General features: G+C 41.2%; 1 protein-coding gene across 2 annotated transcripts in view; it reads left to right on the plus strand.

The window, feature by feature from the left end:
- The first annotated feature begins 10,096 nt into the window (after positions 1–10,096).
- LOC136857502 (protein bric-a-brac 2) overlaps positions 10,097–23,324 on the plus strand; it is a 148,390-nt gene continuing 135,162 nt past the window's right edge. For both annotated transcript variants that reach the window (XM_067136205.2, XM_068225209.1), the window contains exons 1-2: positions 10,097–10,167; positions 10,888–11,727. In XM_067136205.2, coding sequence (XP_066992306.1) covers positions 10,903–11,727 — 825 coding nt within the window. In that variant the 5' untranslated portion in view covers positions 10,097–10,167; positions 10,888–10,902. The remainder of the gene's footprint in view (positions 10,168–10,887; positions 11,728–23,324) is intronic.

Consider the following 23,324-nt stretch of genomic DNA (forward strand, 5'->3'; position numbering starts at 1 on the left):
GGATGACAGCTGACGAAATTGCCCGCATGATAGCAGAACGGTGCTATGTAGATTAAAGATGGCGGATGACAGCTGACGAAATTGCCCGCTACTACATGCCATAAAGAGGGCAGCACGGTGTTCTGTAGTTTAAAAATGGCGGATGACTGGTGACGAAATTGCTCGCATGATAACAGCACGGTGCTCTGTTGCTTAAAGATGGCGGATGACAGCTGTCAAAAAAAGCACGTGGATTTGTTTACCGATTCAAATCTCACGCTAGTAAGGTTACGTTGGCAGCACTAAGGTTTAGGCCCGTCAAGATGGCAGTACTGAGGTTAGCGATGCGTTGTTGTCTGTCAAAAAGCACGTGGCTGTCAAAAAAGCACGTGGCTTTGTTTACCAATTCAAATTTCCCGCTGGAGGAGGGGCAGGCCCCTGGGAAGGCCCACCGGGTGGTGGTGGTGGTGGAGGAGGCCCCTGGGAGCCCGGTGGCGGTGGTGGCTGCCGAACTCTCCCATTATACTACTGAAGTAATTAAATTAGGATGTCCAGCTTCGACAACCAGTCCACTGCACTTGGTGTCAATTCATGCAGAGCCCGTAAACCGTCCTTAAATGCTGACAGTGGACAGCTCTCAACAACATGAAGCAATGTCTGCTCCTCAGCACCACACTCACATGCATCACATTCACAATATGCATCATTCATCATACATCAGCACCTGCCGTGGCCTGTTCTGAAACGGTTGAGTTTTGACCACTCGAGGAAGATCGAAACCTGGCACTTTCTTCGTTGGGTCTTTAATCAGAAAGGCGTTGGTGGGTGTACATTGTTCCCGTCGCTGTCTCCATTCTGCTGTTATACTGAATTTTTCATGGGAGTGTAGATCAGTCCAGCGTGGATTCCGAGATTTTAACCTCATCACAGGTGGTTCTCGTAAGGCAATGAGCAAGGGTGAGTTCCTGTGTGCTGAGGTCTTCTTGAGCAACAGTACTTTCGCTGGTTTTCTTCTCAAATCTGGAGGAGCAATGTTTGCGAAAACAGGCAGTCACTGAGTAGGAGTGGACCTCACTGTACCAGTAACAACTCTCATGGTTTCATTGAGCTGCACACCAATCTTGCTAGAATGCACGCTGTTTTCCTACACAGGAGCGCAGTACTCACCAGCCGAGTATGCCAGGGAAAGTGCGAAGACTGTTTGCATCTGCACCCCAGTTGCTGCCCGCTAATTTATGCTGCAGATTTACTCTTGTACTCAGCTTCTGTGATAGATTCAGGTAATGCTGTTTGAACGACAATGATCGATCCAGTGTGACACCCAGATATATTGGGAAGAAGTTGTGGGAGATTTCTGTTCCATTAAATACCACATGTAGCTTCCGATTAGCTTCCATGTTATGCAAGTGGAATACCGTTACTTCCGTTTTACTAGGATTTGGCTGGAGTCTCCATTTGTGAAAAGTCACACATGGTAGCTAGGTCCTCTGTAAGTACATCCTCACAGTTTGCCAAATCCGTACTCTGAGTAATTAAAACTAGATCGTCTGCAAACTGTATCTTCTTTGAAGTTGTTCTTGGCAGGTCATGGATGTAAAGATTGAATCGAATGGAGATAATACTGACCCTTGAGGTAAACCATTATTTAGAGATCTCCACCTGCTTCTTTCACCGTTCAGAAATACAGCAAGTCGACGGTTGGATAACATGTTGTTTAGTAAACACGCTAGCTTCTCTGACAAGGGATGACTTGAACAAACTTGAGCAACAGTCCCTCTCTCCAGACCGTGTCATGGGCTGATGTAAGATAGACAAAACCTGCAGCAGTCTTCAGTCTTTTCTCGAATCCTGCTCCAGTCTGTGTTGTCAGTGTTAACACCTGATCACAACAACTGCTATTCTTTCTGAAACCTCCTTGTTCAACTGGGATGACTCTTTCTATTGCTTTCTGGATACGGTTAAGAATCATTCTTTCGAGCATCTTGTAGATTACGCTAAGGAGTGAAATTGTTCGATAATGTGAAGCATCAGTTCCTTCTTTTCCTGGTTTCAAGACTGCAATTACTTTGGCTTGTTTTAACAACTTAGGTAATTTACCAGTTCGTAGAATTTCATTTAAGAAGTTGACTAGCCAATGTTTTTTACCAGGGTCATGGATTTCAGAAACTCAGGATAGATTCCAGCCAGACCAGTAGCTTTATTTATCTTTATCTTGGATAGAGCCTTGTCCAGTTCTTCAGTACTGAAGTCACAGGAATACTCCGGGTGGGATGTCAACTGTGATATTCTCGTTCTTAATTGCTTCTTTACACTCCTTGTGTGTACCTTATCCATCTTCGCTCTAGAGATTTGTGTCAGTCTGGAGGCAATGGTGTTTGGGTTCATTGGCAAACGTATACGTTTCATGGTAGGGCCACTACCAAGTTTTCTTATGAGGTTTCAGGCTTTACGACTAGAGTGTGTGAAGTCCATCTCTGGTGTAATTTTGTGCCACTTCTCTCTCCTGGATTTATTTAGATCCCTTAGCAACTCATCAGCTGTCGTTTTATTAGGAGAGTTATGATATACAGTGTAGAGCTGTATCATTCTTCTGACCATCCTGGTATATACGTCTTACGTTATCCCCGAGGAATGAACTTCCTAGCAAAAGCTTTTATGGCGTTCACAAATCTACTGTAATTTTCGGGAACTGGTGGTATCCACTGTACAGTGTTATCAAGCCCTTTTGCAAATTCACCCCACTTTACTTGTCGAAAATTCTAACGATGTTGTGGAACTGAAGACACAAGAGGGATCTCAGTGCCATAGTGAATAATAACTGGTCTGTGTTGGCTGTGAGGAAAGGAAATGACGACCATTCGTTGTACCGTGTGTTGATTCTCAAGAGTTGACTGTGACACTATGCACAAATCAGGAGAATAATCCTTTTACCATCTGCCAGAATAGAATGTGCCAAGATTGTGGACGAATTGGAGGGAGTTTGCTTCAATCCAGCTATTTAGGTTGGACCCATTGTCATCTTCGAATTCGTATCCCCATCCAGGGCTGTGACCATAGAAATCTCCAATGTACAAAACAGGGTGATCAAAAACTCTCAATGAAGGCTGGACCAACTGACTCCTGGTGGTTTATAGACATTCACAACACTAATGCCTGAGATTTTCACTGCCAGGACAAAGATATCTGTTGAGCTGTCTTCATAAACAACTTTAAAATCACTTAACTGGGATCGGATGTAAGTTGCGATCCCATAACGTTCATCATTGATTGCCCCAGCAAGATTGTAACCACCTACTTTTTCTCTTCTGAAGAGATCTTCACTGTCACTAGTGTGTGTTTCCTGTAGTGCTATCAAATCCACGTTGTTCTCCAGCATAAGACGAGACAGATACAGACTCTTTGGTGGTGATATTAATTCGATATTTAAGTAACAAATGCGGAGATTGTTATCAAGGCTGATCTACATGTGTTCTGGTTAGTCCTGAAAAGGACTGTTAGTGGACATACAACCTGTGTCTGAAAAGTTCGGTGAAAGGTCTCATGAAATAAAGACAACATAAGTTGCACACAAAACTCCTTTACTGGCCTTTAAAGTAATCTCCGTTAGCTACAACACAGTTTTGACATCGACTGTAAAGCTGCTGGAAGCTGGCAGCAAACGCTTCATTTGGAATCTCCCGGAGAATCCTTAATACGCGTTGTTGGATACCTGCTACACTGTTGAACCGGTGGCCTTTCAGGGCTAATTTAAGACGGTAGAACAAAAAACCTGCCGGCGCCAAATCCAGGGAATACGGAGGGTGTGGAAGAACAGTCACCTGGCGTTCAGCAAGAAACTGGGTCACGCGGATCGCGGTGTGCGGACGGGCATTGTCGTGGAGGGGCTTCCGCTGTCCACTCCGGTACAGTTCAGGCTGAACCCGTCTGATGCGTTGTAGTAGCCGTTTCAAAACTCCCTCGTAGAATTTCGCGTTGACAGGTGTACCCTGGGGTACAAATTCATGATGAATGACACCATTGCTGTCGAAACAGGCGATCAGCATTGTCTTAATCTTAGACTTTGTGCGCTGGCTTTTCTTGGGAGGCGGAGAAGACGCTGAACACCACGCCATTGACTGTATCTTGGTCTCCGGATGATACTGGTAGCACCACGACTCTTCTCCTGTAATGATGGTTTTCAACACCTTCGGATTTTGGTCACAAACGTCAATGAAATCTCCCGACGTTTCCATCCGTGTTTTCTTCTGCTCGTCTGTCAGGTTGTGCGGTACAAACCGGGCACAAATCTTCCGCTTTTTCAAATGTTCGTGAACAATTGTCCTTATTACACTGCCCTTGCCTACACCCATTTCATCTGCTATCATTCGTAAGGACAGTCGCCGATCATTCGCAAGCATCTGTCGCACTCGTTCGATGTTGTCTGGAGATGTGCTTGTGGTTAGTCGACCCGAACGCACCTCGTCCTCAACATCTTCCTTTCCATCTCGAAAGCGTTTAAACCAGTCAAAACGCACTTTTTACTCACTGCTTGAACGAGGTAAACTTGCGCTAACATTGCGTGTGTTTCCGTTGCCGTTTTGCCTAGGTGGAAGCAAAACTTCATGTTAACGCGTTGTTCCGTTTTGCACTCCATTGTGCAATGACACGAGTCCTCACGCTGACTCCGTGCGATGTGTTGCAGCGTTCATCTCCGTTTAACTGTGTTGAGTTGACCGATAGGGGGCACTTGGTGTCATGTCTCGCAATGCGTATGCGCGAACGCATTGTCCGAACTAGCACGGTGTACAAAACTAGGCGACTATTCACCGAACGTTTCAGACACAGGCTGCAGTACTTGCTATCATCTGCTTGTTGCTGTGTAGCAGCGCCTTCGTGGAAGAATCAGCCGGTGTACCACCGTTGCCCAGGGAACGCCCGAATACCTTATCTAGCCCTGTTCGGGAAGCTCCTTCCGTGTACCGGTATTAAATGTTCATAAAACTATTGAAAAGGGCTGGCAAAACAATATGATGATAGGCATATCAAGACGAGTTATCTGACCTATTTATAAGGAATGCTGCGGAGCAGCAGGGGTCTACTAGTATATATTATATTGGCTTCGGGAGATAGTGGATTGGAACAACAAAGTCGGCAGCCCTGAAGATTGTTTTCTATGGTTTCCCGTTTCTCACACCAAGCAAATGCTGAGGCTGTATCTTAATTTAAGGTCATGGTCACTTCCTTCGCATTCCTAGACTATTCTATCGTCGACATAAGACCTACCTGTGTCGGTGCGACGTAAGGTAAATTGTAATATATATTATTTGAATAAAGAATTGGAATAACAATGTTATTGTTTTTTACTTCCCACTAACTACTTTTGACTGTTTTCGGAGAGGCCGAGGTGCCAGAATTTAGTCCCGCAGGAGTTCTTTTACGTGCCTGTAAATCTACCGACACGAAGCTGGCGTATTTGAGCACCTTAAAATACCACCGGACTGAACCTGCCTAGGTGAGGTCAGAGCCACTCAGCCCGGCAATTGGAATAACAGTTAAGCATGATGTTATACTGCATAGTTACAGGTTTGTGAGCGACTGAAGACTTTGTGCTGGGAAGACTTGGGAGTAAAGAGATGAGCTGCTCGAGTAAGCAGTATGTTCCGAGCTGTCAGTGGGGAGATGGCGTGGAATGACAGTAGACGAATGAGTTTGACTGGAGCTTTTAAAAGTAGGAAGATCATGTTCTGAAGATAAAGTTGGAACTCAATAAACTACTAAGTAAACAATTGACAGGGAATCTGCCACCTGGGTGAGAGCCCTTAATCGGTGATGACTGATTACCTAACTGATTTATGTTTGTGGAAAGACATATGATAAATAAATTAATTAATTAATTAATAGGTCCGCCTCTCTGGTGTAATGGAGGCCTGGGTTCGACTCCCGGCTTTGCCACGAAATTTGAAAAGTGGTACGAGGGCTGGAACGGGGCCCAGTCAGCCTCGGGAAGTCAACTGAGTGGAGAGGGGTTCGATTCCCTCCTCAGCCATCCTCGAATTGGTTTTCCGTGGTTTCCCACTTCTCTTCCAGGCAAATGCCGGGATGGTACCTAACTTAAGGCTACGGCCGCTTCCTTCCCTCTTCCTTGTCTATCCTTCCCAATCTTCCTATCCCCTCCACAAGGCCCCTGTTCAGCGTAGCAGGTGAGGCCGCCTGAACGAGGTACTGGTCCTCTTCCCCAGTTTTATCATCCTGACCAAAGTCTCACGTTCCAGGACACTGCCCTTGAAGTGGTAGAGGTGGGATCTCTCGCTCAGTCCAAGGGAAAACCAACCCTGGAGGGTAAACGGATTAAGAAAGAAAGAAGAAATGAATAAATACCGGTTAAAATACGAGTTATTTGCGAACAAAGGTTTCAGTCTTAAATTATCTTATGGAGAATAATTTAGAAAGAAACATGAGCTCATTTTTCGCGCTGCTGCTAGGCAATGAGGACGGTACAAGGTTCAGGCCCTATACGAGAGCAAGTGAATTTTTCTCATAATTTTATAACTGTATTACCGTAGGTACCGTACCTCAGAACTCCACAGCAATAGAAAACTGCTGTCACGTAACTGTTGGTACGTTATTCATTTCAGGTCATCAGGCAGTTTGTACACAATATGTATGCAGGGCTGATGACCAAAGATGCTTCTGATCCTTAATACAGATCAACAACAATTGATAAATCTGATGATGATTCTCGTTTCAAGTTGCATAGCAGTTTGGGCATTGGCTCCAGAAAATTTTATACCGGTAGCGGTAGGAGGTCTAAACAGCTGGTGCTGGAATATTGCGATAACCTAATATTAGTTTGAATTTCTAGTTCAGTAGTTTTTTTGTTTATTTTTATAACATATTCTTAGACTGAGGCAAATACGTGTGCTTCGTGTGCACCGTACTGCCGCAATGGCCGAGGGAGACGCGCGGAACTAGGCCATGATATTTGCTGTACCTCGCCCGCCTTTTACCTGAGCTAGGCTTAAAATTACACGCAGCGCGCAGTAGAATCGCAACATATGATTACACAAGTTAAAAGTGGGTAAATATCACCACTGTAACATGCCTAGTAGGCTAAATTTAACTAGACTTCATCACATCGTTAACGCTTCTAGAATTTGCTTGCAGTTATATGACGGAATGTGAAATAGTTTGAATGGCATTGCAACGTTATTGATTATATTTTTAAATCTGGGTACGAACATCGAATTATTGTTGCCTGCATGAATAACAGACTCAATAGACGCACACATTCGAAGAACCACATTTTTCAGAAATAATATATAGGGCCTAACAGTTACACCACTCGGTCAGCCTTTGCCTGCATTAGGCTGTCTGAAGAATGAACCTCAGAGCTAAACTTGAAAGGTCACTAACGTAACATTATAACGTACTTGGAGGATGTAAAATACACATGTCCCGGCTCCTAGTCCTGCGAAGTACTAGTGTGAAGTTTGTTTAGGCCCATGTCTTTAGACCATGAGAACTAAAAGGCGGAATAATCATGTTGAAAACGGGGTAGAAGCGTTCGGTGCCTAAATATAAACAATCAGGCTAAATACTATATCAGAAAACAGATAGGAACATATTTCTGATTTGAAATATAACTAGATACGGTACTTGTAAGAAACAGCAGGTCTACTTAGGTTCTTCAGTTTTTAAATCAGAAGATGATCATTCGGAAAATAGATAGTTTTAGGAAGCAATTGAACCCTCACATTATATATGCCTTGTCTGTATTTTTAAATATTTTTAGACAACTTCTTTTATACCGTACCTATATAATTTACATAATAACATCCAATAAATCATTCTACTTCTTGCAGTGTAGAGATGAGTTTGTTGTTACAAATGGTAATGTTGGTTTACAACCAATCCTTGTATAAAATATAGGAACTTATGGAATAAACGCTTCCACGCTTCTCCCCTAGTCAATAAAGTTTACTGTAGGACCAAGGCTACCTGTCTGTTAGTTACCCTGAAAGAAATGTAGATATAATGGCAATCATTACTGCACAATTGAAATGCTATTAATTTGTCGTCTTTCAGGATAAGAACACATCCTTGTCACCGGCGTCCCTTATCAGCTTTGTCCTGAAGTTACGAACATCTACTGTATGTAGTATTCCCCTCTGATTCCAATCTATCAATCCATCAACCAATTAACCAAGCAAGAAAATCAACAAGCGAATCTTACAATAGGCTACTTGACATAGTAGTAGCTGAGATTATAGGACAATACATGTTACGGTACTTATATGATTATGACAACGTAATTTCGTTTCCCTCGCGTTAAATGGAATACATTTCAACGTGAGATATCTTTATTGAGATGGTCAGTAATATACTAGGGGTACAGACAACTTTAAAATGTGCGATATGCGGCTGAAATTTCTGATAGATAAAACGATAGCGAAACGGGTTCCCTTAATAGGCTATCCAGTTTCCCATGCCATTTGTATTCCATAACACTGATCTACAATGCACTATGTCTTCTGGTACGGGCTAGAATAAATTTGTTTCTTTCATTGACCTATCTCAGTCTTATCCTTGGCTTTGACAATATGAAAGCGACTGAGGTATGAGCGATGTTAGTAATGCCATTCCTTATGCAGCCAGTCCCTGCTATGAATTGTGTGAAAACGTTGCTCATAGTGTCGGTTGGTGCACGCATTTCAGTAGGCTTGGCAGACTGGTATGCAATAGCAACTTCTGGCTCAGTGAGGAAAGCAACGGGAATCTACCTCATTTCTCTAGTACGCCTCTTCAGTGACACCTACGCCATCTATGACAGCTAATGGTGGAGTTGTTGAGGATACAACCAGCCTTCGGGCTGAATACCCACCATGCAACACTGATCTGGCTGAAATAAGAAAATTATTATAATTCTCAAAATCGATATAGTCGTTCGATTTTGGTTTGTTGAAATAACATTCGTATGCTGTACTTGCTAATTCCTCTCTTAATACAAGTTCTTGTCGTGGTGAAAGATATTTTATTCATAGGTAGCCGTGAACCGGCCATATCGTAATGTGTGATACGGTACTTTTAAGAAATTAATTTACAGGAGAATAATTATACTACAGCGAGATTCTATTCTAAAAGCAGTCTGTAAGGCGTCAACTTTACTATCATAATACAGAGCGAATGAATAATATTTGCACCGAGCGAGTTAGCCGTGCGGTTAGAGCCTCGCAGCTGTGAGCTTGCATCCGGGAGATAATGGGTTCGAATCCCACTGTCGGCAGCCCTGAAGATGGTTTTCCGTAGTTTCCCATTTTCACACCAGGCAAATGCTTAATTAACCTTAATAAAGGCCACAGCCGCGTCCTTCCAACTCCTAGGCCTTTCATATCCCATCGTCGCTATAAGACATTTCTGTGTCGTTGCGACGTAAATAAAAAAAAAAAAGTAAAAGAATAATATTTGTTCCGTAATGGCTACCTGACGGATCATCGAACATCGGATCTCTCGATTCGCGAATTGAAGAATTCGACCTACAACTTTCGGTACACGCATTGACAAACTGAACTTTCCAGCAGATTTGTAAATAATGTTTGGTTACATCATACACTGCAGATGACCGTGAGTAGGCGCTGAAGGGGTCTCGATTGCTGTAGGCCTATTTTGATTTCTCTCTCTATTTTTGCTCGTATTATTAAGGAAATTAGTTTACTTCTCTCATACGTAATACTGGGAGGTCATCGATAAGTAAGTCATAAAACTGTACGCTCATAACTGTTTTAAAATAAAATGCGTGTTTCTATATTCTAGATTTACATGTATCAATACGGCAAGCATGCACATAACACGAAATACATCCAACCAGCAGCAGACGTGCTTACAATCATAGAGCGGTTCCCACCCCCACTCCTCCCACCAGTCAGTGAATAGAAGTCAAATTAAAATCTAAATTACTAGATTTACGTTCTTATTTCAACTATTATCACTCAAAGAAATACTTTTTAATTAATACAATTATTTTACATCTATATTTATTTTAGATTTAGTATTTTGTATTATTTTTGAACTGTCATGAAATAGAGATGCGTGTATATGACTAATCAACTGACTCTCATACTGCGCGGTTGACAGTAGGCCGGCGACGTCACAGTAGGCCGGGTGATCCGCCGACGGTGAAGTAGTAGGCCTTATTCCGTTTCATGTAGCAAGGTAAATATTTGTGTGTATTGCAAATTGGCAGTGATTTTATAGTAGTGTTATAGTGTCAGCACACACTGTATATATCATATGATCCATTGTGGTACTTCCAGAACATTTCCTTCACTAGTGTCTTGTTCTTAATTTTGAAGGGTCAATCTGCCAAAAGTGATGAAGGGGCCCATAAGAATCATTGCAGAAAATTTCCGCCATTTTGAAGAGGGTGGTCATCCGTGTTGTGCGAAAAAAAAAAAAATACTAAATTTTATTGATTTGAGTAATATATGGTACCATCCAATCCCGTGGTAGCTTCATTCTCAATTGGAGTCTACGGGACCACCGAAATGAATTTATGACATTTGAGTGGAAACATGGTGGAGTTCGTTTCGCACATATGGATGTTGCACTTCAAGTCGTCTGACGTTTAAGAGAGAGTGATGCAGTCATATGTTGTACCCAACTTTCAGACTGTTTATATACTTGTTATATTCTGGCCCGAGTCAGCCGAGCAAGCACGTTATTTTGTGTACTTAACCTAAAACTACAAACATAGTGAAAAGGGTAGGCTGTTTTGATAGGTATTATGTAACGAGTGTGTCATCACTTGTCAAGTGTCAGAAAATGTATATTTTTTCCAGATTCTTGAAGAAAATCGTTCCCTGTAGTACTCTGTGTTTCAGTGTATTGTGTTGTTTTTTCTTCACATTTTAAGTTGTCTACTTTTATTTACAGGGTGAGATCACAGACATGGGAAGTGAGCATTACTGCCTCAGGTGGAACAATCATCAGAGCAACTTACTAGGTGTATTCAGTCAACTACTTCAGGACGAGAGCCTTGTTGATGTGACACTTGCTTGTGCTGAAGGACACTCAATCAGAGCGCATAAGGTTGTTCTTTCGGCTTGCTCATCATATTTCCAAACCCTGTTTGTGGATCACCCTAACCGTCACCCTATTGTCATCCTTAAAGACGTACGGTTTGCTGAACTTAGAACTCTAGTTGAATTCATGTATAAGGGTGAGGTGAACGTAGAATATTGCCAACTGTCGGCTCTCTTAAAAACTGCTGAGAGCTTGAAAGTGAAGGGCCTAGCAGAAATGACAAATCTCAATTCCAGTAGGGACGATAGGGGTGATGGGCAAAAGCAAAAACACGGTGCTACTGTAAGTGCTTCGGATACCCCCATGACTCCAGAACTCGTCGCCAAGAGAATCCTAAATGATGGAATTGGAACCTCACCACCTAGAGGGAGTTTATCACCAGCACCACCCGCTAGTAAACGACCATCAAGGACTCGCCAAGATTCTGCTTGTGAAGAAAATGAGAGTTGTGATGAAGGTGGTGGAGGGAGGGTTAATACACCAGAAGCCGATGACTTGTCGTCGGTTCATGGTGGTTGTGCCGGACCTAGTGATATGTCTATAGCTAACAATACATCCTCGTGTAATCCGCCCTCTACTGCTGTAACCGCTACTTGTTCAGCAGCAACTTCTAGTAGACTCCCATCGCCTCATAGTAGTGAGCCAATACCTGGCCCATCTGGCATGCTCCCAGTGCAGCAAGTTCCATTGGTAAGTGCATTCTTTTTATATTATTCTGTAGTTGCATCTGTCTAGAATTATTGGAAGTTTGTGGACTAGAGGAGTGCTTTTAAGAATTTTGAGCTCATTTGTTTGATTCAGATGTTGTTTACATGTCGATTGTCAGCTAATATACAGACTTAGTTCTGATTAGACTGTTGATAACTTGTAGGTATAAGTCAGGGCATGTGAGATCGAGCGACTTATCAAGGGTTATTTGCTTATCAGAATTAAGTGATAAGCCATACAAGAACTGATGGCTGGTCTGTTTATTAGGGAAGAAAGAAAGAAATAAAATTCCCAATTGCTGTGGGTCATGTACTGTCAGAGGAAGACTTCCTCGTGTTACCAATGAGAATTGATGTAAATGTATCGTGTTTTGACAACTTCAGACATTTCAGTATCGTCAAGAATGTTGCTGGTAGAGAGGATGACACACTAGTATACTTTTTACATAATGACAACCATTTCTTTAAATGTTGTTCTAAAGCCATACATTTCTGATTTGTATTTGGAAAATATAGAAAGTACGGCATATGGAGGGTTTCATATTTGCAGATGGTCTGATAAAAATTTTTTACACCGTAATCAGTCTCTTGCCTCCGTGGCTCAGACAGCAGCACGCAGGCCTCTCACCGCTGGGTTCCGTGGTTCACTCACGGTCACTCCATGTGAGATAATATTATGTCCTGGACAAAGTGGTGGTGGGACAGATTTTTCTCAGAGTACTCCGGTTTTCCCTGTCATATTTCATTCTAGCAACTCTCTCCAATTTCATTTAATCTGTCTTTCATTAATCATTGCCCCAGAGGAGTGCAACAGGCTTCGGCAGTCAGCACAATTCCTATCCTCGCCGCTAGATGGCGGCTTCATTCCATTCCTGACCCGGTCAAATGACTGGAAACAGGCTGTGGATTTTCAGAACAGTCTCCTCCATTGGCAAATATCAAGGTATATAAGGCATAGGTATAAACATGTTGGGAGTGCTTAGTATTAGTATGAGTGGGACCCTGTATGAACATGATTGCCTTGGTTGCAGACTAATATTTGCATGTAAAAACTGAACAAGAATCCTTGTTCAATTGCAGAGGTTTTTTTAAATGCTTTCAAGATGACCTTTAAAGAGTAGCCTAATTGATTATAGAAATGTTATAACAAGTGTAGGCCTAATTAGATTGTAAATGTAGGTCGGTTATGAGTATGTGATCTATACAGCGATTTGAACAATTTTGCATCTACTAGCCTATAGCCTGTTGTTATGCCCTACATAGTAGACTAGGCTCTAGAGATGTTACCTAGTAGTCCTGATATGGACACAACTGAGAGAGAATTTGGAATGGTTCCGGTGGTGACTGTGTACCATGTAATAATGTAGTTGGATACTAGACTGCAGCTTGTTTAGTTCCCTCTTGAGACCTTTCAAATTTAGTGATTTCATGTTCTGTCAGTGAGCGTTTGATTAGTGTTGCAAGCTTTTCCTTTGTATTTCTAAACTTGTATAACCTATGCTCTTACAGATATACTTCGTGTTTTCTCTTACTTTATTAGAGGAGGAAAAATAAAGAGTTGGAAATATTTGTTTAAGAATCATTAGTTTAGGTTGGGAACAGTGCTTAATTTCAGCTGGCATTCTGGCAACTCCCAGCAATTTTTTTTGTTTGCCCAGATTTTTTCAGGGTATTGTTCAATAAAAAGTTACTGGAACGTAGTCTACACTGGTATTTTAAAATAGTACCCTCCACATGTTTTCAAATATTAAAACTTGTGACTTTTATAGGGGGGTTTGAAAAGGGACAACATTTGTGTGTTCTGGCACCTAAAATTTTAGACATTAAGCACTGGTTGGAAACATACTAATAATACCAGATTATTAGAGGAGTGGAGAAAGAAATTTGATGAAGTATAGATGATAGAGCCCTTTAAACAATAATAGACATTTAGAGCATAAGTAAACTGAATTAAACCATTACTATGTAGAAACAATAGTGTTGATGCTTAGTGTAGACATTTGCAGCCAGAGATGAAGTTCAGTTTTAAAGATGGTACGGTATTCTCCAATACGGAGGATGCCATAATTGCTTAGGTCTAAATTTATATATTTATTGTGTGGCCATGTGAATATGTAATACAAAACTTGCTGATTTCAAATGCATACTTAGTAGCTCTAAAAAAAAAGAGTGCATAGTAGTTCTTTGCATTTAATATTTTCTGACTTTGTTTCGGTCTAGGTGTAGGTCTAGATAAAATTCTGTGGATACCTACAACAAACAATATCTATAGGTTCAGTAGTTTCTGGGCACCATGCACTCATTCCTTTTTTTTTAATGCTTTGGCAGTATACGAATTTGCTAGAATTTCCCCGATAGACCCTCATTTGCAGTCTTTCACAATACACTGTATAGTCTGGATCTCGATGCTACAATCTCACTGAGGCAAGGAAAGTTAACTCACTTGGATCAGTTGTCTTGTGTCCAATGCAAACACAGTTAAAGGTCTTCCATACATGGTGTGATAGTTCCATACCAGTTGGTGTCTGTGCTTGCAAGTTCTTGGGGAACAGCTTCATTCCACGTTTGTAGCCATAGTGTTGATGTCAAATTGGTTTTTCCTCCAGCGATTTTGCTAGTACAGTAGTGGGCATCGAGATCTTAAAAACAATTTCTCCTTAGTGCCTCAGTCTGGTGAATTTGAATCAGAGTTGATAACTCCTCAGAAGAGTAATTGGGCTTTGCATCTTTGGTGTGCAATGTGGCTTAACCCTGACAGTAACACGTCTATAAATATCGCTTTAGTTACACCACACGTTTCGAAGACGTGTCACTCAAAGCCTATTATTTAAAGTTACATTAAAGCTACCAGATGGAATGAACAAGGAATAGAGGTGGTGGAGGGGATAACTCTCCCCTCCTTAAGAGGAATAGATGGCATTCATTCGCACAACACGTCAGAAAAACGTATGGTGTTACTGTCAGGGTTAAGGCTGCACAAAGGTGTAGATCTGCTGCACCCAGTTATGATCCTCATTGCTTAAAACTATAAGCAAGGTATGTGGAATGTTGAACACTGGATCATCTTCTGCAAGGTATTTATAAACATAGAGTGAAGACTGCAGTGGTGAATTAGATAAATTAAACCTTCATTCTTTAAAGGATTGGAACTTGTCCATTTTATCCTGTGATTATTGTTAACCACCATCACCAGTTAAATCAATTTTAATTCACACCACAGATGGGAGAGACCTAGATTTTATGTATGTATTTGGGGTAAAAATTTAGCATTGTCCCCCAGGTTGAAATATACAGTTTAGGAAGTTGAATCGTGCCTCATATCACATGTAGGAGAGAGTGTTCATTGCAAGTGCTGAGGACTAACTTGCCTGTTCTAATAAGCATGTTTACTTTTGCAGTGAAATAGGCTATCACAAAACTACTAATATTTTCCAAAGTAGCCAGCTGAACGAGTACTGCTGTTGGCTGAAATTAATTCATTGTCACACCACTCCCAGAATTCAACACAGATTTTACTGCTAACTGGGGAACAATAAACACTCCTAAACAATTAGACCAGTGGTCTGACAAGAAACAGTGGTCCACACTCACTTCGAAAGGCTCTATGCTAAGCACCAGTGACGTATGAGAACAGTGGTTTTTTTCACTAGGCTAACCAGGTCATGTGCAGACCAATAAAGAAAGAGCGCTTTAGAAACAGTTTGTAGCATTGTCCAAACAAATGATCAAGGTCAGTCATTAAAATACCAGTGTCTCACTCCACTGCGGCATTAGGCTTGTCAGTTGGGATACCACATCTCTTCTAAGGCTTTAGCTTTGTAATACACTACTATGACACCACTGCAAGCCATCCTATGATAAGCCCAACGTGTTGAATATGTACTAGGGGAGGTGTGTGTCTTCACTTGCTATGTATCGTACGCGCACCTTTTAGCGATACATAGACACCCTAATGCTGAATAGGTCGACCTTGGGTATCTTCGAGATTCATATTGACAACCTTTGAAACACAAACTAGGAATCACTTATGCATCGCTGTGCGACATCTGGCTTTACAGTACTAGTACTGTTGTTTACACAGCAAAGCCAAACTATAGAATTCATGCTGGGAACAAGATTTGCATCGAGAAATGTCATATAATGTTTTATAATGTGTGAGTGACACTGTTGTTGGCTTAAGATAATAAAGGTTTAGAAAATTCATATCGATAAATCATATTATCGATTCAATTCAGATTTCATATCCATTCAGTTGGCAGTATTACCAGAACTGGGAGAGCCCCCTCCTTACTCCTCCAGCCCGTACAAAGAAATATCGTTAAAAGGTGCGCGGACTATATGCCCTCCTAGGTTTCCATGACCAAAAATTTTCCGTAACGGAGCGAGTATTTGGGGACTGTGCTTGCAGGAGATGGCAAAATAAACTAAGAAATTGGGAAGAGAATCCAATAAGCCATTGGATCTGTACCAATGTGTGAGAGGTATAGGGTGGAACCAGGACATCCTAGAGATATGCAAGAAAATTCTGTACTCGTATTACATGCTACTTTTGATATACGCAGCAAGCATGGACAATAACAAAACATGATGAAAGCAGAATCCATGCAGCCTAGATGAAGTTCCTTAGAGGAATAATTGGAAAGACAGGAAGGGATAAGATCAGAAATGTAGAAATCAGAGAAACTGTAAGACAAACTAGACACCAGTAAGCTGAAATGGTATGGACACATGATGAGAATGGAAGAAGATGGTAGTTCCAAAGCAAGTATTTACTTTTTATTTATTTATTCATATCAGAAGCATACATTTTACATAGCATAATGGTACTTAATGACATACATATCAAATAGTGTCTGCCCTGAGAAAATAGGAAAAAGACAACAGGAAAGGCCCAGAAAAAGGTGGTGGATACGGTGAAGGGGAGTATAGACAAGAGAAGTGTAAAAGTAGGAGAAATATTGGAGGATGGGAGTCATGGAGAGATTGACAGCTGTGGAGGTTCTTGATTCACGCCCCAACCCAGCAGATTGGAAACGGGAAATGTGAAAGTGAGTAAGGCGTTAATAACAGGAAAGCATTGTAATTCATATCCCGTGCAGCATGCTGCTGTAGTGTTAGCTGGCAGCGAATACTGAAGTTATACTGCAGCCAGTAATTTTGGACTGTTACAAAAGAAAGTTACAAGCTTTGTTGAATGTCACATGTAGTCTAGTCATAAACATTTTGCGTGGACCCTGTAACCAGTGTTCAAGGTTGTGCTGAAGCTCACCCTTGACCATCGAATGGCTAAGTGTGAAGTAGAAGGATTTTGGCATGGATTTGGGTTAATATTAAAACAGAGTGAGAAATGATGGGAGAATGAGTTAAAGGTTTTACACAAGGTTATCATCAGTGGTGGCCGATACTTATTTCCAAGAATGTTTTTCTCCTACAATTCTTCTTAGTCTGTTGGCTCTGTGGAGATGTCGCTGGTGACTGATGAAGCCAATCATTGTATGAAACGTGGGGCCACACAGGTCCCATCTAAAGGTGGATGGAAGATGTGGTTGGATCTGACATAGTTTCTGCTTTTAATGGATTTCAATTTCTTGTCTGCTCAAAAAGTGAGACAGCTTCTGCAGTAGCTTTGCACCAAAGAACACAGTTTTGTGCTGTTATTGCCCAGGTGTTAGCATTTATATTGATGCTATTCAGTCTTCTTAAGCTGGTCTTTGACATTTCAAAGGAGCACTTTGAGGCCTTTTGCCATGACCAATATACATGGATCACTTACTGAAAAGTATGAAATGGCAAGGAGGGTTTCGGTTGGCTTGAAATATAATTCCGGTAAGTAGTTTGGCTATTTGACGACATGGTGTTCATGGCAGACTGTGCTGAAAGCCTACAATCTAATATCTTAATAGCTTATAAGAGGTGCAGTGAGTTGATTTGAAAAGACAATTGATGTCAGAAGGGAAAAAAACTGGAAGTATTGAGTGTCAGGTCAGGAACACGAAACTGAAAGAGACAATTTCATAATACCAATATATATATATATATATATATACGGTCCGTTATTGGATATTATAATTTCATAATACCAATATAAATGGTCCGTTATTTGACATTATAAATTTTCCAGCTAACTCATTCCTGGTTGCCATCGTTTTTGGGCTTATCAGTTGGTACCTAGCACACCTACCAAGACACATGGCTAGTGCATACTGTGGAGGCCACTGTGCAGGCTACTTGGAGCCACCGGCAGTGCCAATGCACTATGAGAGACTTTCTCTTACCAAAGTAACTTATTTAGGATGTGTGTTCTCCTTGAATGGTAGGATAGTGAAATTGAATAGCAAAGCTAATGGAGTGAGCTTGCAATTATGATCAACAGTATTCTCTAAGAAAGAAGTCTGCTCCTGGAGTGTATTCAAACCAACTTTGCTTTACAGGAGTGAAAGCTGGGTGGACTCAGGATATCTTCTACATAAGTTATAAGTAACAAACATGAAAGTAGAGAGAATGATCGCTTTTACAAACAAGTGGGAACAATGGCAGGAGGTTACTCTGAATGAGGAGATGTAGGTTAAATTAATGAATTCGATTGAAGCTGAACGCAAAAACTTGCTTCATTGAAGGTGAATGGAACATAGTAATGGACACTGTCATGGAGGGTAACACTATGGGTAGACTTGGTTTTTTAATATGTGTGAAACAAAAAAAGATCATGCATTTCAGAGGATTGTGTAGGTGTTTAGTTAATTCAGAGGAGCTTGGAGATGGAATGCTTATGACATAAACATCTGTAATTAGATGTATGTATATTTCCCTAAGTTATTTTAGAATATTGTGCTAGATTCCTGTTGAGGCAAATGTTATGTCGATGGATTGGAAAGCTACCTTCCTTGAGCTTCGCTATAACTACTCAAGATATTTCGTAGTCAGAATCGTCAAAGTTGTAAATGCTAATCTTTTAGACAAATCTTTCATTGAAATGATAGATTGGGTAATATGCTGACAAGCTAGGTACTTATCAATAGGCGAGAGAACAGTGGAGCCTGTGAAAGGAGATTGAGTGTGAGTATGGACAGGGAAAGCCTTGTGTTGTGTATGCTCTCAGAATGACCATCAAACTAAAAATGAACTGAAATAAAATTATCTTTAGAACTTGTGAGAACAGAGGCAGTACAATATCTCTGAAGTAAAGCAATGACATGTTCATCAAAATGTGTGTACTAGTGGAGCAGTGTGTTACTTAGAGAGTGATGGACATGACATGAGGGTAGAGGAGGTTTATAACTAGATGTGGATATAAATTGGGAATTATGGAGAAACCTTGAATATAATTATTAAAACACATTCTTGTTGACATTGTCTTAATGGTATTATTTGTGTTGATATTGTTTTAGGAAGATGAAGTAAGCAATTGAAATAAACAATTAGCTTACATCTCAAAGATAACAACATTGCTGGTGAAGCTTGTCGGTGAAGTGGCTGTGGAATCACCAATCAGTGTTGGAAAAGCTGAATTATCAGCAAACATAATGAGCCTTGGCATTTATCAGACAATGATCAGAATTACAATTTAGGAAAGTACTATTGGCCAAGTCAGAGAAGTATGGAGATGTGCCTCCAATAGCCAAGTTACAACCAGAACTTCAGGCCTTCAAATGCTGGGCTGTGTGGCTCAGACGGTTGAGGCGCTGGCCTTCTGACCCCAACTTGGCAGGTTTGATCTTTGCTCAGTCCGGTGCTATTTGAAGAGGCGCAGATTCATCAGCTTTGTGTTGGTAGATTTACTGGCACATTAAAAAAAACTCCTGCGTGACTAAATTCCAGCCTCGTGGCGCGTCCGAAAACCATGAAAGTAGTTAGTGGGACGTGAAGCCATAAACATTGTTGTTATTAATTATTATTATTAGGCCTTCAAATGTTTATCATTCACATTATTGACAGTAAGTGATTATTTACAATTTAAGATAACATGGCTGATATCCGTGGTGGTGGTGGTGCTGCTTGTTGTTTAAAGGGGCCTAACGTCTAGGTCATTGGCCCCTAATGGTATGAATGAGACAAAATGCAATGGCAATTTAAAAATACAAAATTCATCTACTGACCAGAATTCAAAACGTTATAATGAAGAATGAGTGGATGAATACGAATTTAAAACAATCAGTGGATCCGTCCAGCAATGCCTCACCTTCCCAGAAACTATATTACTGACCAAGGGGCTGCTTCCAAAGCACAATCCTGAATCGATGATGCTTATTGTCTAAAGGGGTTCAAAATCCAGGTCAGTGGTCCTAATCGTGGTACTTGTAGATAGTTAATAGAACCGTGGTATTTCTCTAGTTGCAGTACTAATCAAAGGTAGCGTAAACTCACGGTGTTCCAAACATTATGGTACTACTCACAAGTATTGTACGTCGCACAGGTAACGCAGACCTATGGCGTTTCTCACATAATAGTGCCATTCGTAGGCAATGCAGACCCATTCTGCACCTCACATGGATGGTGTTATACAATGATGGACCAAGTGGCAAAATTCATGTTTCGAGAAAACGGAGTCTTTACGAATGCTTAAAGAAAAACTATCTACCTCGTGCATTTTTCTATATATCAAATCTTAGTACATTCACGTAGCACCATATTTTGTTTCTCCAAAATAATTTAAGCAAAAACCTTATTTGAGTATTTTATTTTAATAAAAAAGCATCTTAGTCTGCAAGTGATTTGAGAATATCTGTAAAGCAATCAGTCCAAATGCCAGGTGGCGTTTAGTTTACCAATGCAAAACAGATTAATACAAAACTAGCACAACATTTCTACAGGAAATAACTGTCAAGCACAATATCACAGTACAACACTGTTAATACACTAGTGTCCAAAAGTTAAGCAGGGCAACAGGAAATAGACCGCAAATTGCACGACATATGCACCTACCAACCTTACATGTTTGGTCTGTATAGGAAAGGAGTGTTCCCTGCTTTGACCAGCGGTGTAACCGCAAGGTAAACACAGCTAGTGCCTACGCCCCATATTCCCTCAGTCGTGTTTGCCCTGTTAGTATGCGGAGTGTAGCCTCGTGGTGAACGTGACAACATAATGGCACGTGATGCCATTTGGACCCCGTTTTGCAGGGTAGAATACTCAGCTGCCTGGAATCAGGCCAGGCACAGACCGAAGTTACCGTATCCTTGAATGTGCCTCAAAGTGTCATTTCCAGGCTTTGGAGACGATTTTGAGACACAGGAGATGTTAGTTGTAGGCCAGTACCAGGTCGACCAAGGGTAACCACCCCACAGCAGGACCGATATCTGGCCTTAATCGCCCGACGAAATCGGAGTGCACCTGCAAGACAATTGTTGGCGGAGTTTGCAGCCGTCTCATGGGTTGCCGTTTCCTGGCAAACCGTGTACTGGAGGCTCAGAACACCAAGGCTGTTTGCTCGACGTCCAGCAATGTGCATCCTGTTCACTCCAGCACAGGGACTGTGGAGTCGTCAACATCGAAACTGGACCATGAATGAATTAAGGCATATGCTCTTAACAGATGAATCCCGCTTCAGTTTGCAGAACGATTCCCATCGCACATTAATCTGGAGAGAACCAGGTAGCCGATACAACCACAGGAACATCATGGGACGGGACCAGTATGCAGCATGGTGTGGGGCAGCATCATGTTGAATGGCTGTACGGACCTGCACATCTTCATGGCTGGTCTGAGGAACTCTGTTAACGCTCTGAGATACAGGGATGAGGTACTGAGACCACATGTTTGACTCTTCAGAGGTGCGATTGGTCCAGACTACCTCTTAATGGACGATAATGCCGCACTGCGCTGCTCTGTTGGATGAATTTCTGGCTGGAGAAGACATTCATTGCATGGACTGGCCAGCGAGGTCTGCGGATCTTAATCCTACAGAACATGCCTGTGGTGCATGGGGGAGGTGAATTGCATCCCGTCAGCCTCCACCAAGAACCGTCCAAGACCTTCGCATTGCCCTTTCGAAGGAATGGGGTCGACTGCCACAAGAGCTCGTGGACCATCTGATAGAGAGTATGCCACGTCGCTGCAAAGCATGTGTGGCTGTTAGAGGTAACCATACACCCTATTAACAGCATATTTTGTTGTGGAAGACTTTGCCAAGTTTTGTTAGTTGTTGTCCTTCAGAACGTTTCTCATACCGTTTTTTTGGACAAGTTATGTGACATGGTGTGTGATTCAGCTTCAGTTTGTTCAGCAAGTCGAAAAATCAACGTAAGAAAAAGAGTAAAGTCCCTCTTCTCAAACGACTTCACGAGTTATTTCGAAATCAAGCTTTCCTGAAAAGCCTTCAGTGGTAGCTATGGTAGAACTAACTTACTTTTCATAAGACTCCAAACAGTCTTTAAGGGATCAAGTGAAACATAGACTTCAGATCACGTAATTTTTCTGAGCTTATTGGTTTTCCTTTGGGCCACAGTTTAAGCAGTTTTCTTAAGAAATACAGGCTGTCATAGACATGGGTTTTTTTTACCAGTTCCAATGTTTATTTCCATGTAGGTATGCTGCCTTAGATCACTTTTCACAAAAACTGACAGAGGCTCTGATTTCCTTGAACAGTAACAAGTTTACCTTTTCACCCTCAACACTTTTCTTCCTGTTGGTGATCGCGCCTTCTATCGCCAATATACTTAAAAGATCTTCCTTTACTATTTGGAAGACTTGTCAAGGATTTCCCTTTCTGCAAGACTTCATTATTTTAATGTATTCTTGTGGCACATAGAGACGTTGCTGGAACTTTAATGCAGACTCAGTATCGCCAAAGTCAGTCATTTTTTAGGAAACTGTGCCCAGGAACTAGAAAGCGTTGTGTGATAGTAGGCATGGATGTTCTTCTAGAATAGTTTTGAGCAACAAAGCTATTTTTATATTTCGATTCTGGCTCCCGCATAAATCTGACCAGAGAATCAAATGTGTTGTCTGGTGATACATGAGCCAGTATGTGTTCTCTTAAACATGATCCAATTTCTTAGCTCCTCTTCCAGCGTCTCCTTCCACCTACACGTAACAAAAGCCTTTGTCCTCAGAATCGTGAATACTGCAGTTATACAACTGAAGTTGGCATTTATAAAACATTATATTTGTTGGTATTCTAGAGAGTGACAATGTCTTTTCCAAATCAAACGAAATGCATTCAGTTTTTCTCGGCGCTTTTTTTAGCCTACATGAAATTCCTGCTTCATGAGATTCCTTGCAAGGTTTACTTCCTCTAAATGACTTTAATGTTCTTCTTTTGCTACTGAAGAATCCAATCCCACAATTAATTCTCTTATCGTAGTTTTAAGAAAGGATTCTCTTGCAAGAGTTGAATGTCACTCAGGATATTAGAGAGTTTCTTGACAAAGGAGCAAATTCACTTTGTTGTAATATATATTCTGATTTGAATACAAACAGAAAGAACAGTCAATGAAAGGATAGTTTTGGGGATGTGAAAATTCTTTTAAACTTGTGTACAGAGGTTTGAAGTGGCTTGTAAATACTGACAAAGTTGCCATAGCATCAGATAGTGTTATTGGCTGTCTTTGTGTATGGCATTTATCAGCAATATGCATAATA

Source organism: Anabrus simplex, chromosome 1 (genome assembly GCF_040414725.1).
Source record: "Anabrus simplex isolate iqAnaSimp1 chromosome 1, ASM4041472v1, whole genome shotgun sequence".
Lineage (NCBI taxonomy): Eukaryota > Metazoa > Arthropoda > Insecta > Orthoptera > Tettigoniidae > Anabrus > Anabrus simplex.